We start from the raw sequence: 17,987 nt of genomic DNA, 5'->3' as shown, positions 1-17,987 counted from the left end.
AATGTTACACACCTCAGTTTTTAGTAAGTAGCTCAAATTCTAATCTGGTATTGTTGTGCATATGAGAGGCAAAGTTTAAATTCGAGCAAATGCCCCCTGACGGAATCCCAGCACCCCCCTGCTGTCCTCTGAACACCCTGTTGAGAAACGCTAGTCTACGGGAAAAAGGTTCTCTGACATACCTTTCCAAACACGCCATTCTTGCTCAATTATATTCTATGTGAATTGTCATGGACTTTAAGACTGAACATGCTAACTGAGGCGTGTGGAATCTAAGATAGAAGACAAGTATCTTTTTTTATATATTTTTTACACTTGTAGAATTCAAATAGTCGTAGAGACTGGTAGATACCTGAAAATTTTTTAACCCCTTAACTGGCGGTATCCCATTCATGGGACAAATCTAGTTTGTTTAAATACTCTGTGTTTTTCGGCGCCAGTGAAGGGGTTAATCAAATCTTGATGTCTGAAAAACATGAACGAAGGGTGAAATTTCTTTCTAACATGACAAAACAATCATGGTAAAAATCTTAGGAACTTAAAATATAAGCCTATCATATTAAACCATTAAATTTCTTCATAAAGATAGCATAAAAATTGTTTTGTACTTATTAGGTTTTAAAATAATGTTGAATAAATTGTTAAACCAAAACCACAGGATATATTACACTATATCACTGAAGAAGTGTATAAAAGAAACTTATTCTGTCCTTAAAGCTTCTACAATTATAAGAATGAGCAGCCTTCAAATTTGTTGCCAAACTATTTGGCTCTATTATTCTACAATGATAGAGAATAATCATTGTATAATGATTATTGTAGAATGACAACAGACAAACAACACTTAGCAGCAAATTTCATATGTTATCAGGTCAAAAAAGAGGTACATATTCACGTCAAGTTTTTATAAAATTATAGACAGAAAAATAACAGTTTCCTCAAGTTACCAGAAGAACACTTTTTACTGTTACAAAGAACAGACCAAAATAAATTAGTTTTCATTCATCCAAAGAAGCAACACAACTTCAGGAACATGTTCCTATAGAAAAACTATACCAAAGTAAAGATTCTTGCAATACTGATTTGTTGCAATTAAAATGATGTTTTAAACCTTAGTTCTGAGATAAAATCTTGGAAAATTACTGTGCAGGTGCGGTCAGTTATTTTAATGAGTCCAGCATCAAGAAGTGTCAATTGCTAACTAAATTCTCCTTTGACAGCATCACATTTTCCGTCCTTAAAATTCTTAAAATGTATATTACGACTTGTTATTTTTGTGTATTATTGCTAGATAGGAAGTATCTGTGAAAATTGTATATGGTGCAACTGAAAGGGAATGCTGTCAAAGTCAACTACCAATAAATTTTCTCCTGTTTTTGATAGAGTAAGGGAGTACAATGTAAATATGTTTTTGTACATAAGCTTTCAATTGAGAGAGTTGATGGAATGGGCTTTTTTGCAGATAAAAATTCTCGAGATAATGAAGTATTCTACAGTTAAATATACCATCTTTCAAATGCTTACTTTACGCAACTGAATGCCTCAAAACAAATTATCCTTCAATGACCTAGTCAACACCCAAACCTGAGAAAAATGCTTTGTGAAATTTTAAAGACTTGTGTATAAATCAAGACCTAGAAATATAAGGTAAAACAGAGATCTTCATACACATTACAATTTGGTTCAGTAAATAAATATTGGCAAGGTGTAAGATATCAAGTTTTGCAAAATGCAGAGTCTTAAAGTTAAAAGAACTTGGCTTTAGTATTATAGAGAAGTTAAAATACCCTCAAGGTAAACCTGACTGAATATGGATAAGAATGAATGAGATTACATACCTGTAAAGTGCTTGTAGATCCTAAGATCTCCTTGCTGCCAGCAATGGTGTCTTTTCTCTCTATAGGTTTAACACATTCTTCTGAAGCACAAACAGAACAGATACAATTAGACAGATAATTTGTTTGAGCAATTTATATCGAATCTGATAAAACAGAAAATAACATAATGTTCTATTTCATCCCTACTGACTGCCAGAGGCGGTGCTTTCAGCAGTAAATGATCATTCTTGCGCATGCGCAGGTCGAGTACTAATGACAACAAAGTCACCTGTGACCTGCCAGGGACCCACGTGACTATATAGTCACATAGCACCCAGCGTTCAATCCCTTTTTTCTTCTCGTGCGCAGGTGTGTTGAGTACAGGTGTGTGGTCGTGTGAAGCTGGTTGCTTCTGTATGTACCACTGTTGTCCTAGCTGCTTGTTGCTAGTAGCCCCGTGACCGGGTTTGGTCAGAGCTGCGGGTAAGTCTCGCTCTCCAGGGGCTGCACAAGCTATTTTCACCTTTACCAGATCTGCGGTCGCCGCTGCGACAACTGGTAAGTTTTGTTCTTTTCTCAGTAGTAGTTTACTGTTCGCTTTGATTTGCCACATAAATTTTTGTGGCTCTTTAGACACACCGGATGGCGTTTCTGCTCGCGCTGAGTCCGTCTTCAGTTTGTTTATCTGACTCACTAGTGGCGTCTCTGCTCGCGCTGAGTTCTTCTATAGTTTGTTGTCTAAACTCACCAGTGGCATTTCTGCTTGTGCTGAGTCTATCTTACTTTGCTGTAAATTATCTGACTCACCAGTGGCATCTCTGCTCATGCTGAGTTCATCTTTGGTTAATTATAGGACTCGCTCGTGGCGTTTCTGCTCACGCTGAGTTTGTAACCTCTACGGGGGTTTTCCTACAAAGAAGTCGCCAGTGGCGTTTTCTGCTCATGTTGACTTCTTGTTGGTGGCGGGCTAATCACGCCTTTTCAGCAGTATGATGCTGGATAATTTATGCTGCTGGACCTGTCTGGCTCCGCTTCAGCCTGATGACGGGCATGACTTGTGTCCCTCCTGTCTTGGTGTGGAACATCTCCGGGAGGCGCTGACAGATAACGCTTGCCCCAACTGTTGCGTCATGCCCCGGTCAGTCAGGCTGGATCGGTTGGCTGCGCTGGAGCAGCCTACTGACTGGGCGGGCTCTGCGACGCATAATCCGTTGCTGCAGGGACAGGCAATGTGCAAATGGCCTTCGGTGCCGGTGAGGCGAGCCAGACGGACCGATTCATGGAGGTTGTCCACAAGAGTAGATCACCTCACTACTGAGCTGGTCAAATGAAGGCCCTCCTCCAGTCCTTTCAGGCTGATAGTGATCGCGACATGGCTCTCCCTCCCGAGCAGGATGGAGCATCAGTCAATGATGACGATGCTATTTCGGTGGCGGCTGCTGGCACCCATTTCTGTGAGGACCTTCCGGAGCTGGGCTCCGAGGCCTCTGGGTCTGACTCCCTTGCCTCCCTGGAGGATATGGGGGAGTCTGTGACAGCCGCCATTCGAACAGCTCTTGCCCGTTTACAGATTGGGTGTTCCTCAGGCCCATCCTGCAGCTTCCAGCGCCTTCTTTAGGCGCAGTAGATCAGAGACTGCCTTTGTGGTTCCTCCCTCGGTCTAGTATATATGGGAACTACATGCTTGCTGGTCAGACACCAAGGCGCTTTCATGTCTGACAACGGATGGCAGGGTCCTGGCGGCCATGCAGGAGGCACCTAGGGTTGGCTTGGGGCAGATGCCAGTGGTGGAACCGGGCATTGCCTCTCTTATTATCCCACATGATGAGGATTTGCGGCCCAATGCCCGTTATCCACGGCCTCAGTGCTGTATTATTGATGACCTTCTTTGCAAGGCCTATGACTCTTGGGGCCCGCATGGGCCGGATTGGGAACTCTCTCTCTCATCTTATGCTAGCCCTGTCTTCCTCTTTGGAGTCTGTTCCACTGGATCACACCACGCAAGGCCTGGTTGATGCATTTCTGCAGGCCTTTGCCCTCATGACAAGGGAGCTTGGCCACACACTCTCCACACTGGTTCATGCTCGCCGCCAGGTCTGGTTGGCACAGTCGCCACTTACTGAGCCTTGTTGGAGAACCTGCCGGGCCCTGCCAGTAGTTCCGGGGGAACTATTTGGCTCTGCAGCACTGGATGCCTTGGACCGTACAGCTCAGACATATCGAATAAGGGAGCAGCTGGCAGGGCTTCACCGATGTGATTGCCAACCAGTCGGCACTTGGGCAGTCCTTCACGGAGGTCCTCGTGCCCATCTCCTTCTTTCATTGAGCCCCAGGGTCTGGTGCTGGGTCAGAGATCGGTCCAAAGACCTGTTCCAGATCAGGGAAATCGGGCTCAAGATCAAGCTGGGGCGACGTCATCTCACCCCTTTCAAGCCGCATCCTCCTAGGCCTTCAAAGGGACGGGGGGCCCGAGGATGATGTCTTAGGGCTGGCGGTTGGTTATTTTACCCCGGGACAGCTCGGCTTTTTCGCTGCCCACACCCCAGACTTGTGGGTGTTGTCCACCCTGTCCTGGGGTACCGTCTTCAATTCCGCTGCTGGCCACCCGTCCCTGGCCGGGTCAGGATGACTGTGATCTGCGACCCAGTGAAAGAACAGGCACTGAATCAAGAAATCTGTACCTTGCTGGCCAAGGAAGCTATAGTGCCTGTGAACCCCCTGCTGGATCCGGGGGGCTTTTATTCCATATATTTTCTGGTTCCGCGGAAGACCGGGGGTCTACGTCCAGTTTTGGACCTCAGGGGCCTGAATGTGTACTTGAAGGCCATGTCTTTTCATATGCTGACCAACAGGGAAGTGCTGCAGGCGATTTCCCCGGGCGATTGGTTCACATCCATAGATCTCAGGGATCCTTATTTTCATGTTCCAATCGCTCCACCCCATTGGCGGTTTCTTCATTTTGCTTTTCAGGGGAGGCACTTCCAGTTCAGGGTCCTCCCATTCGTACTTTTGCTGTCTCCCAGGGTGTTCACCCAATGTGTCGCAGTGGCCCTCTCTCCTCTGCAGGCACGAGGATTAAGGATCCTCCCGTATCTGGACGACTGGCTCATTTGTGCCGCGACATGGGACCAGGCAGTTCGAGACACTCGGTTAGTGCTCCATCATGTGGGATGCTTGGGCTTGCAGGGCTTGCAGGTGAAAATGGAGAAAAGCAGCCTGACTCCCTCACAGGAGACTGTCTTCCTGGGCATTGCCATGAATTCCATCTCAATGACTGCTTGCCTGTCAACAGTATATTGAGCATGCTCCCAGAATTCAGGTGCGGCAAGGCACTGCCTCTTGTGCGATATCTTCGACTTCTGGGCATGCTTACAGCTGCATCTGTCGTAGTGCCTTTGGGGCTGCTGTCATTGCGGCCCCTCCAGATGTGGTTGAACAGCTTGAATCTAGACTCCACACGGAACACTCATTGTCTCAGAAGACTTCGGGTGGGGCCTCAGTGTCTTCGGTCTCTGTCCCAATGGAGGGTGAGATTGTTCATGACGACAGGGGTCCTGCTTGGTTCCCTCTCATGTCACCGGGAAGTTGTGTTTACAGATGCATCCTCCATGGGCTGGGGTGCAACCTGGCGGGGTCAAATGGCACAGGGGACATTGTCCCAGTGGCAGAGCAGGGAACACATCATTGTCCTGGAATTACAGGCTGTGCTTCTGGCCCTTCGGAGCTTTCTTCCAGGCTTGCAGGGGAACATGTGCTGGTAAGATCAGACAACACCACTGTGGTTTTTTCACATCAACCACCAGGGGGGGGGGACCAGGTCAAGGAAACTGTTGTGCTTGACTCAACGGCTTCTGACCTGGGCAGCTTGGCCAGTCTCAGAGCAGCCTACATCCCGGGGCCACAGAACGTGCCTGCCAGGAGATTTTCTATCCCATCAGAAGCCGCTTCCAGGGGAGTGGAAACTTCACCAAGAGGTAGTGGAGTGCATCTGGAAGGTCTTTGGCAGGGCGGACGTGGACCTCCTTGCCTCAAGGGACGTATTTCACTGTTCCCTTTGGTTCTCCTTGGACGACAGCAGCCCTCTGGGCCACAATGCGCTGGCACACGACTGGCCCCGGACCCTCCTTTATGCCTTTCCACCATTCAGCCTACTTTTTCAGAGTCTCTTGAGGGTTCGTCAGGAGGGGCACAGGGTTCTGCTGGTGGCCCCCTTCTGGCCAGCAAGGACTTGGTTTCCTCTACTGCGCGAGCTCAGCTCCGACTCGCCAATGCGTCTCCCCTCCAGGAGGGATCTTCTTTCCCAGATGGGGGGTCGGATTTTGCACCCCAAACCGGACTGGCTCTAGCTCTGGGTTTGGCCCCTGTAAGGCCGGGGTCCACTTCTTCAAGATACACTGGGTCAGTAGGGCGTACAATGGCTAAGGCATGGGTGCCGTCCACTTGAGCTTTCTATGCTAACAAGTGGGCGGTCTTTGCGACCTGGTGCCGTAATAAAGGGCAGGACCCGGTGCAGTGTTCAATCTCTGACATACTGACCTTCCTGCAGGCATTACTGGATCGAGGATGGTCTCCATCTACCTTAAAAGTTTATGTGGCTGCCATTTCCTGTTGGCATATCAGGCTGAATGGTTATTCGGTGGGCTGAGACAAAGACGTTGTACTGTTAGGTGCTCGGCGTTTGGACCCACCCAACCGCCCTGTGGCATCGGCGTGGGACCTTTCTCTAGTGCTTGAGGCTCTTCGGTCCCTCCCATTTGAGCTCCTGGCGGCGGATCTCAAATAGCTCTCACTGAAGACGGCGTTCCTTTTGGTGATGGTTTCTGCAAAGAGTGTGGGGGAATTGCAGGCTCTCTTGATAGCTGAGCCCTGCTGCCGCTGGAATCCTGATGGCTCAGGCGTTACACTGTGGCCTGATGTGGCATTTATTCCTAAGGTGTCACTGGCAGTAGGCAGTACCCAGCCACTCCATCTTGCCCGGTTTGACACCGGATGCTCCTCTGAACCACTGTGCCCTGTTCGTGCCCTTGAGGCATACATGGATGCCACAGTATCCTTCCGAAAGGCGAATAGCCTTTTTGTTTGCTATGCTGGCTCACGGAAAGGTCAGGCACTTTCTAAGCAGCAACTTGCACACTGGGTTGTGGATTTGATCTCCAAGGTTTATGTCTTGCAGGACCGGCCACTGCCGGCAGGAGTGAAGTGACACTCTACAAGGGGCATGTCGACCTCGTTTGCTGCTATGACTGGGGTGCCGTTGGACGTTATATGCCGTGTGGCCTCCTGGAAATCATCTAGTACCTTTACTCAGTTTTACAGGGTAAATGTGGCTGCACCCCATCCCCTTCAAGGAATTCTGGAGCAGCATACCTCCACATCACATTAGGGTGGGTGGTGTAATGGTTGTCCCTTGAATGTTGCAGATTTTTTGTGACCTTGTTGACATAAGTCATTCAGTGCTTGAAGCACCGCCTCTGGCGGTCAGTAATAGAACGAAAGTTACTACTGTAACTACGGTTCTATGAATCCCGAATGACCGCCAGAGTGCTTGGTCCCTCGGAATTCTTGCTTCTCGCGAGAAGGTTGAGGGATTGAACGCCGGGTGCCATGTGACTATATAGAGTCACGTGGGTCCCTGGCAGGTCACAGGTGACTTTGTTGTCATTAGTACTCGACCTGCGCATGCGCAAGAATGATCATTCATTGCTTGAAGCACCGCCTCTGGCGGTCATCCGGGATTCATAGTAGTAACTTTTGTTCATTGTTTTCTCACAGGAAGAGTAAAGTATAACATTTACAAAGCCATCCACATTGATTAAGATATCAGTTAGGCTTCAAAAACACAGACAAACCTTTAATAAGAGACAAAAAGAAAGGAGGGACATGGTCATCTCTCTCTCGCTGTAAAAGGTGATTCACAAAGGCAGAATAGTCAGATGCAGCTAACGGGACCTCTCTGTCACTGAGTTCCTGCTCCAGGCTGGTGTGGAAGAGGCTGAGAAGGAGCTCATTCGGGGGACTGGAGGTGCTATGAATAAGATCTTCATTCGCTACACCTGAGCAGAAAAATTTCAAGGAAAACAGTTGGTGATGTATTTAACAGGTCTCTCTTGTAAATGAGACAATGAGTCTCAAGAAATTTTCCTGTATAAATGAAGGAGTAATAATAATAATAAAACAAATATTGTAGAATGCATGTTTACACAGGAATTTATATTAATGTCAGTCCTAAGCACAGAGGAGAGAGAGATGAATAGATACAGTACCTGTATTGAATGTGAGGAAGAAGAGTTCAACCTGCTGACAACTTGGAAGAAGTTGGATAAGATCAAACTGGAAGGGAACCATTTGGATGCTGTCCTCAGATAAAGTTACATCTCCTGTAAAGAACAGCACAGTCATTGATCAATGCACAAAAGCCTTCACACATTAGCAATACAGAAAGAAACTCACTCAGCACAACTAGGCTTAACAGCACTTACTCTGAAAACGATATAAGATAATGGAAATAGATACATTTTCAGTATGAAATTGTGAAAGTGGTGGTAAAATGTCAGCTAAGGAGCAAAAATCTGTATGATGCGTTAAGTACAGTTAGTCTATTTTAAGGGGCTCCTTTGTTACCTTGGACTACTTTGTGTGCAGTGGGGAGAGAGCAGGTCTGGTCCTTATTTTGACACAGCTGATTTAAATATTCAAATGTCATCATGGTGGACATGCATGCTAGATCCCTTGGGAAAATCTAGAAAAAAAAAACATTTTTTTGATCAAAGCATGCTGACATCTTACATGCTGACAATTCAAAAAAACAACAAACAATGATATGCACACAAAGATTTAGTCAGTCTATTCAAATGCTGTTGGATAGGTGATACGCACGGCTTGTGGAATGTCTTGGTATATGAGGCCCTGGAAATGTCGATGCTGGTCCATGCAGTTCATCACCGAGCCACTCTGTGGTTCTACCCAACATTCTGTCACCAGGTTAAGCTCTGTGTCCATGTCCACAGCTTCCACCTCTGTGTCATTGTCATCATCCGTAGAAAAGCTAGAGTGCCAGGAAGATTGCAATAGATGGGGAAACAACTCATATGCTTTACAATGAAAGGCTGCTCTGATGACATGGAGCCAATATCAAAGTCACACTGCTGGTCCACCGTAACAAAACACAACGGAAAAGAATTCTGTAAAACATCAGTGGCAGTCATACCTGTCCTTGCTAAAGGTAGAGTGAGGTGGAAACAGAATGTACTGAACAATACAAGAGTGACTCTCCTGCTCTCTGTTGCCTGACATGATCTGATAACAAAGATGAGAACAAAAAGAACAGGCATCAGGTTACAAATCACATATGAATATCATAGATATTATAGACTAATCATGACTTGGCTTTCAGCTCTTGTCTTTTACCTTCATTGGCAGCTCAATCGCCATGTTTATGATGCCCTCCCCACTAGAGGCAAAGTGAAAACCTTCTGATAGGCGAATCCTACAAGGATGTTAAAAAAGATTTTCATATCACCCTTTTGAGGTCTCATGTGTTGCCCAAGAGCAACACATGAGATCACCAGGGAACAACCACTGAAGTTATTATTTAGGTTTAGCTTGTTTACCATCAAATATTATGATGGTAAATAATATTTAGCATCATATGCATATTTTCCAAATATTTAATTAAATATTTAGTTACTCCATTATGTATATAGAATAATGTGACCACTGCATTTACTCTTTTAATTCGTAGTGTTTTGGCCTGTAATGCCTAGTGGATTGAGAGTGTACCTTTATTCTTTGCTAGTTGAGGAAATGTCCCTCTGTTATCAAACTGCATTCTAAGCTAATGCCCTCAAACTTTAAAATTTTCTAATAAGTTTGGTGTTTGTAATTTACTTTATAAAAGTAACTAAAATGTCAAAATTTCCTAAGACTGAAAACTTACTCAGAGAGCATTGACAGGATGTGAGCGATAGCCTGCATGGTCACAGCAGGTCCATGGCTGCTCTGTACTCCCCACACCCACCGCCGGTGTAATAAATAACGTGATAGAGAGGCCAGGGTTGATGAGGCTGTTCGGTTGGCTGCCATACTGAGGGGCACAGTGCTGTTGAAGGGCACTGGGAAATTCTCCATGCTGAAAATAAAGGGAGTCCTGAAGTCCTGCGGCAGCTTCTCATACCTGTAAAGAAGTTCATTTTATGGTAAAATCAGATTCTCTGATGAAAAACAGGACGTCTTAAATGACCCATACAAACCTTATCAGCAACTTCTCAAGAGGCTTATTGAGGACCACTACGCAGGGTCTATCTGACAGAGCAGGCTTGGCCACAGGAACCAAGTGAGATTTAGATGGAGACACATAGCCCAATGTCTTCCTCTTGGCCTTCGGTGTTGCTTCTTTGCTCTGAACACGGTGAGGGAAGCGAAGCTTCAGAATTTGCTCTCGCAGTTCATCCACAATCTGATTTTTTAAAAAAAAGAGCTATGAGTAATGAACTATTAGATCATTGTGACAGTTGAGTCTGTTTGTACAGCACAGATGGATCTAACTAAGTGTTCTGATTAATGTTGTGTTTTGACATGTAACAATCTCATAGTTTTGTCCAGTTAGAGATTAAATAAAGACAGGTGGAGCACAGGGGGTAAGAGTACGACAAAGAGTAAACTTTCTGTGTTTGGAACCAATTCCTACACAAAACAACCAACATAACACAACCAAATCACCTTGCACATAGGTTCATGATGTATATCACCAAATCCATGCAACTGTAGTCTGAATTGTTTATTGGGACAAAAGCTGCTAATTAAAAACTTTAGGTTTACTTGGTGCAAATAAAAACCCACTGGAAAAAAATTAATATAAAACGTGTGAAACAGATGAGTAAATAAATACATACTGTGAGAAAAATGGTCCCAAATAACAAAGAACAAAAAAATAAAGTAATGACAAGACGCAGAGTTTAAAAACCTGTCTTGTCACAGGACCTACAAAATGGATGTCAGTCCACATCCATTTTTATTTCTACCCTGCCAGTGAAAAACTAGGTCATTTTAACATTAAAAATTATATTCTTAATAAAGTGGTCTTGATCTATAGTTGTCCAGGCTTTCAGAAGGTATTTAACACTTTGGCTTAGACTTTGGCTGCTTTCACTTATTTATAGTACTGTAGGTGTGCTTATTCCTGCCCATGTAGTGAAGTGGATACTTTAAAAGTAGCAAGAGGGAGAAGAGCCTTCCCACCCCAGAAAAAAATACCACCAAAAAAATACACACACAAGTGGAAAAAATATCCAGCCTCCAACACCCAGACCTGAAAGAAGACCAAAGAGTTACCTCTATTCTTGGGTCATCATTTTAAAAAAGAAGGCTTGACATGGTGTTGCATATGTCAAGCCTTAAAGTGGATTCAGAAATTATTCAGTGCTTCACTTTTTCCACATTTTGCTATGTTACATTTTGCTAGCTGCCATTTGCCATGCAGCTCACCAGCTTACCAGAGACACCTGCAGGACTCTCAGACCAAGAGAAACTAAATTCTCTGGTCTGATGAGACAAAGATTGAACTCTTTGGCGTGAATGTCAGACATCATGTTGGGAGGGAAACCAGGCACAGCTCATCACCAGGCTAATAGGGAAGAATTGTGGTAGCGGTATCATGTTATGACAATATTTTGCAACAATATGAACTGCCAGACAAGATAGAGGGAAGGATGAATGCAGCAATGTACAGAAACATCCAGGATGAAAACCTGCCTAAAGATAGGAGAGCAAGGCTTGTGGCATCATAATCAATCCTGTTGAGGTAGAAAGGCCTCAAAAGAGGGTGTCCAGACACTTGTAGAGGATATGAATCCTTATCTGCAATGATCTAGGGGTTAGGACAGGATGGCAGGGTCCGTGTTTTATTATCTAGAAATAGGTGGCATTTCCAGTTCCAAATGCCATGGCCTGCATTTGGAACTGGAAATGAAGACAAGGGCTGTTTGGTACCAGCTGAGAGGGAGACAAACAAGCAGGATGAATCACCAAAATTGTTTTGCTTTTGCATACAAAAAGACAAACATTCCATGAGGTTTTCACTACTGAAACAATATACTGCTTTGAATAAATGAAAAACATGAAAAATAATAAGTACAAACACAAAAAAATCACAAGAAATGATCCTATGTTCCCCATGTTCCATCTATCTTGCTTCATAAATTTAGCTACTTTAAACAGCAGTGACAAAGTCCATCCATCTGTCCATTGTCTTACACACTTATCCCTAGTGGTGTCCTGAGTGGTGCTGGTGCCTATCTCCAGCGATCAATGGATTGTGTTCACCCTGGACAGGTCGCCAGTTCATCGCAGGGCAACACAGACACAGACAGGATAAACAATCATGCACACACAGACCGAGGGAGAGTTTAGAGAGATCAATCTAACAGTCATGTTTTGGACTGTGGGAGGAAACTAGAATACCCGGAGAGAACCCACGCATGAAAACTCCATTCACAAAAACCCTGGGCCTTTTTGCTGCAAGGTTACTACTGACTGTGCCACTATGCAACTCCAATGACATAGTGGTACAGCAACTCCAGTTAAAAAGTACTAACCTAAAATAATTATTTAAAAGTTCTGCAGGCTCTGAGAATTATTCAGTTGTAGCAGAACTGACAGTTTGTCAGCTGCTCTACCAGAGAAAACAAGACATTGGATTTGTTTTATACAAATGCCAAGGATTCATATGCAGGGGTGGAAAATAAAAATGTTCTCTACCAGCCACAGTTTTTTTTTCTTTCGATTACAAACCCCACAAGTACAAGCAAATTATAGAAAATGTATGATTTATTCTTAACTCTATGAAAACCAATTTACTGACAATAAGTTAACCATACAGATGTACATATACAGATTAATTTAACATAAAGCATGGATACCTTAACAGGGTTTTAGTGCAATAAGTTGATTTGAAGTAATTACTAACAAACTTTAACTACACAACCCTAACATTCTTGCAATCATATGTTGAACATTTCCAAAGTTTGGCAACAACTCTCCCTGATAGTATTTATTAAAGATGTGTCTAGTCATTTCTAGACTTACTACAATTATTACTAAAATATCTCAGATCGTGTTCATTATTAATTCCACGGGCCATCATCATCATCATTCCTGTGTTATTCCAGAGTTTTTCTGAGCTTAGTGTTAGCTTCCCCCTCACACTCACCTTCCTTCCTGCCTGCATGAAACTTTTTCTTTATGAACATTTTCACTCCTTCTTCCCAGGCAGCAGCAGCTAACCTGAACTCTTCCTCAATCTGTCCCTGGTCACGTCTCTCTCATCATCCTCCTCCGATAATAAAGCCCCTGAATCGCTCATTCCCTCTCCTTGTCCGCTACTGAATCTCCTCCAACGGTCAAAGTTAGTGTAGTAATTCCCATATCGGTTAGTTTGACACATTTTTCTGAATGGGTTTATTATATGCTTTTTAGCTTTTGTCGTAGTTTTTCTGACCCGTCCCGTCTCGTATCCGCTCATTTTCTTGGACTCCGGTTAGCAGCTAACCGTTAGCCGAACTGGCGCTATTTATAACCTTAGAGGGGAGGGGCGGGGGAAGGAGGACTGAGGGATTTCATTGGATAAGCCCAATGTCAGTCAATAAAATCAACCAATGGGCTGTTGTGGTCGATAAAAATTAGATTTAATATAATTGTTTTGTTAAATTATGACAGCGTAGGGCCGCCAGATATGGACAGTAAATGCATCATTCTGGACTCCAGACGGTCAGTCCTCCCCTGGACAGAAGTTCAAACTGAATGCAGCTTTTTTTTTTTTTCTGTTCAAATTGTCAACTCGACACAGTGGCGGGTGCGTTGCTCCAATTTATACGCCACTTCATACTTTTACCCGTATTTGGCCGGTGGCGGCTACTAATTTCCACCCCTGTTCATATGTCTTCAAACCAAAACCTCTTCTGGGGAAATCAGATCACAATCTTATTATTCTCTACTCTGAATTACAAACCTATTGTCCAGAGATAGTTGCCTGTTAGGAAAATATCTAAGAAAGTAATCACAGGACTTCAAACAGTCCTGTAGAGGGTCTGTTTTGTAGTAAGGTGTAAGCTTGTTTGCACCTTACACAGCAAACAAGCTTACATAATCTCTTCTGCTGTCATTTGTTGGGGAAGTAGCATCAGAGTCAGGGATCTAAAAAGGCTCAACAACTTAACAAAGAAGGCTGGTTCTGTTCTGGGCACAACTGTGAAACGTCTGGAGATGATGGAGAAAGATTTCACATAAAATCAAGATAATTATGGACAATCCTGACCAACCTCTTCCTGAGATCAGCCATCACCATCTACAATAACTGAAGAATTTTGAATTAATGTGAGTTACAACATTTAATTTTTCTTTGAGATCAAATTTTTTTTTCCATTCAATTGAATAAACTCCTTGTATACTCCTTCCTCAGAAAAAAACAACCTATAATTGTCTGACCTTTTAGTTGAATTGGAAGAGTTCTATCAAGTGAATACAATATGTGAAAACAGCACAGAAATACCTACTATTTTAGAATGAGTCTTTGTTACATTTCAGCTTCCCCAGTTTATTCATGGTACTTTGTTTTCTCATTTTAAAACTATTAGAAACCTGTTCTTTGTGAGCCATAATGCTCCACCACCAAATAAGGAGAAATGCACAAAAAATACTTAACTACTGGTAGTTCCTGTTTAGCCAGAGGATAGGGACATCACAAACTTTTGTGTTTATTACACTAAACTTGTATTGAGAGCCACTACAATAAATCAATATTTATGAACTTGTTTTTATTTATAGCCTTAAATTTTTGTAAAGGTGTACCAGAGATTATTTCTGTGCCACTGAACTGACCCAAACGGCAAGTAACAGGCCTGGATGTCGCACTTGTTTCTTTTTAAATCTATCATTCTCTGCTGTAGTTCCACTTTAATTCTAACCTAATTGGTATAACTGTGAAATGACAATAAATCTAATCATAACAGGCTCTCCTGCATCCCACAGGAAATTAAGATATTGGGATGATTGTTTATCTTCAAAATGCAAAAGTACCTTGTTCCTAATGGTCGCTGGCGTTCCAATAGGAAAGCCCAGGCGCAGAACCATGCAGGGTGTCTTAGAGATCAGACGGACCAGATAAAAGGATGTGGGAATTTGATCCGATGAGCTGTGGAGTCAAAGTAAAAAAAACTTTTCAGTATTATGTTCTCCAAAAGAATGAAGAACGTGAATATGGTTTTTTAAGAGCACAGAAAGAGTGATGGTCACAAACAGTGATAATTTTTATTTTATTTTACCTGTATATGAGTTTGACATATGAGTAACCTTCCACCAATACAAAGCTGCTGCAGTCCCTCAACAAGGATGTGAGAGCAGAGTGTGAGATCCGACACTGGATGGTGCTATAGCGGCCATTGTTTCCAGCTGTGTGCAGGTGTTTGGGAACAGGCCTGGAGGGACAACATTAACCCATCATCTGACTGATCAGGTTAAGTGCAGATAACCAGAGCAAAATTTGTACTTTAGCAGATATTTCTGCCATACCAGCTCAATTCAATTTATCTATATACCGCAAAAGGAAAATGAGAATAATATTGACTGCATATTACAGTCTCACATGAAAGATGGGTGTAAGTGGTTAGATAATTTAGGGCTATAACGTGAGAAACCCCAAAGAATAAATTGTTTCCTGACCTGAGCCCACACCCTGAGCAAGTCTTAGATCACTGGTTTATCTAAGACAGGATGAAGAGAGTAACTCAGTGAAAACCCCAAGGGAATCTCCAAGTCTGAAGGCTCTTTGCGGCATGTCTTTCTCTTCTCTCTCTTTCTTATTTACTGTCCATTTACTGTTACATAAAAGCCACAGCAGCCTTAAAAACATCTTTAAAAAAAAACAAAGAAAAAAAAAACAACTCTGGTTGACATGTCCAACAACTATAAATAAACTTTTTCCCTCAAACGTCTTTTTTTATTTCCAAAATATGTTAAGAAGGTATCAAATTAATTCCACTTGTATTTAACTGAATAGCTCCTCTTTGAACCATTTTAAACTCTCTATTGGCCAACCTACATTGCGCAACTGCTCAACTGAAAATGACTAATGACTTCCATAAGGAAGTGAACTGCCATGACTTTTTCATGGCAGCTGAATCCAGTTTACTCAAACTTTCTATCTTCCTTGAGCTGAGAGGAGCTGCTGATATAGCTCCCTACACCATCCTTCTCAATAGGTCATCTTCCTTTGTTATTAAACATAAGGCTCTTGACTGATTGCCCTCGCATCTCTCTGGCTACTCTGTTCATTCAACCGAACTCCTTCAGGTCAGATGCCCTTCCTGTTACATCAGGTCTGTCGTACGGTTCCTTCTTTATATCATATATTTTCACCCCGTTGACAATGTATCAGCAAATTGAGTTTCCACTGATTTGTGTTATATATCCTGCAGTGCTTTTAGTCACTCTGTTCCCTACCCCTGAAATTCCCTCACATACTATATGTGAAACATATACTCCACCATTATGTATTATTACCACCACTATCATGATTATAGCCACATGAACCTTTATAAATCCAAATGATTTAAATATAAAGATAAAGAGATGTGTTCCTCACAAGTCATGTTCAAGGATAATAGCAATGCGGTGCATGTGTAACCATCGTTGCCAAAAGTTTGTGTCCATAGAGAGTATGGGTTTCCAGTATGACGCAAACTGGGACTGAGATGGGTCTTTGGATCCACTGTGCTGCAAAGACAAAACCTGAAGGAGGAGGACATAATTTAGTTAAAAAAGATTAACACAGAGAAGAGAGGCTGTTTTTGCTACTAGATAACCAGATTGGGAGTGTGAAATGGCTCTTAGCAATTACACTTTCCACCTGGGGGCCAGAACGTAGATCTGGCAACCTTTAATCAATGTTATATAAAAATGACAGATTGAAAAAAAAATCTGGAATTCAGTCATATACACATGTGGACAAAGTTGTTGGTACCCCTCTGTGTATGACCTCATAGTTTCCAATGGTCACTGAAATTACTTGAAACTGGCAGAAGACATACAAATCTACTAAAAATTAACCAGTAACTACAAATTTCTGAAGAAAGGGGCCTGCACAGCGTGCATGTTCGTTGAAACCCAGTGTTCTGTTCTGATGCTGAAAATTAGCAACAATGCTAAGGTGAAGTAAAATGCAGCCAATAGCATGTGGAGTATTATTATTATGTTGACTAACATGGACTAACTCCATTCAGTATGAAAACATGCTAAAATTAGCTAAAATTTAAGCTAATTTTAGCTAAATTAATTTTAGCTAAATTTTAGCTAATTTTAGCTAAAATTAGCTAAAATTTTAGCTAATTTTACCTAGATGTTGTCTGTACCATGTGTAGTATCAACAGCATGTCATTGACTTACTACATTCAGTATGTTAAACATCACTAATAAATTTTGAAAATCAGCTAAAATTCTCATTTTACCCTGAAGGATAATGTTAGCTTCATAGTAAAAACAAGCTATATGCCTAACATTATCATCATATACTAGTCATAATGAGTGACTAGCATGTTGATACTACCAGAAGGATGAAGATTATCACTAGCATGTTAACTAACATAAAATTACTGCAGTCAGTGTGCAAACATTTGATTATAAGCTAAAATTTGCCAAAATGGAAAAGTTAGATTAATTGCTGTCAGTAGCACATGAGTCATCTCTAGTATGTTGAGTTACAAACCTGGAATTATTCACTGACAGTGTTCTGTGTTTCATCAAGACCTGCACTGACAATGTCACAGTGAAGAAGTGTATCTGGGTCCTCCCAAACAAAAGGGCATGGATGACTCGAAGTCCAGTGGCTGCTTAGAGCAAGGCAAGCTACTTTCAAGTGTGGGGACAAGGCTTGGCATGGAGCAACCTAAAGAGAGAGTTGCTCTTGTAGGAACTACAAAAAGAGAATTTAGGAGCACCTGGACAATAACAACAGCAGGCAGGTTTGGGTGGGAATCCAGCACATCAACTACAGAATCAGCCACTGAGCAGCTGAAGGTGACATTTCACTAGTGGAGAGGTTGAACCACTTCTTCGCTTGTTTTGAATCAGAGCCTCCAGTGGCAACTGTTCCAAATGCAGTAGTGAAATTAAGCACCTCTA

General features: G+C 42.8%; 1 protein-coding gene across 9 annotated transcripts in view; it reads right to left on the bottom strand.

Moving 5' to 3' along the window:
- szt2 (SZT2 subunit of KICSTOR complex) overlaps positions 1-17,987 on the bottom strand; it is a 155,436-nt gene that overhangs the window by 95,171 nt on the left and 42,278 nt on the right. For all 9 annotated transcript variants that reach the window (XM_032572998.1, XM_032572990.1, XM_032572996.1 and 6 more), the window contains 12 exons: positions 16,453-16,598; positions 15,134-15,286; positions 14,889-15,003; positions 10,067-10,272; positions 9,754-9,990; positions 9,225-9,303; positions 9,025-9,113; positions 8,694-8,862; positions 8,439-8,556; positions 8,081-8,194; positions 7,667-7,870; positions 1,839-1,918 (listed from right to left, as the gene is read on the bottom strand). In XM_032572998.1, coding sequence (XP_032428889.1) covers positions 1,839-1,918; positions 7,667-7,870; positions 8,081-8,194; positions 8,439-8,556; positions 8,694-8,862; positions 9,025-9,113; positions 9,225-9,303; positions 9,754-9,990; positions 10,067-10,272; positions 14,889-15,003; positions 15,134-15,286; positions 16,453-16,598 — 1,710 coding nt within the window. The remainder of the gene's footprint in view (positions 1-1,838; positions 1,919-7,666; positions 7,871-8,080; positions 8,195-8,438; positions 8,557-8,693; positions 8,863-9,024; positions 9,114-9,224; positions 9,304-9,753; positions 9,991-10,066; positions 10,273-14,888; positions 15,004-15,133; positions 15,287-16,452; positions 16,599-17,987) is intronic.

The sequence above is a fragment of the Xiphophorus hellerii genome, chromosome 9 (genome assembly GCF_003331165.1).
Source record: "Xiphophorus hellerii strain 12219 chromosome 9, Xiphophorus_hellerii-4.1, whole genome shotgun sequence".
In the NCBI taxonomy this organism is placed as follows: domain Eukaryota; kingdom Metazoa; phylum Chordata; class Actinopteri; order Cyprinodontiformes; family Poeciliidae; genus Xiphophorus; species Xiphophorus hellerii.
This window is presented reverse-complemented; position numbering and strand designations above follow the sequence as displayed.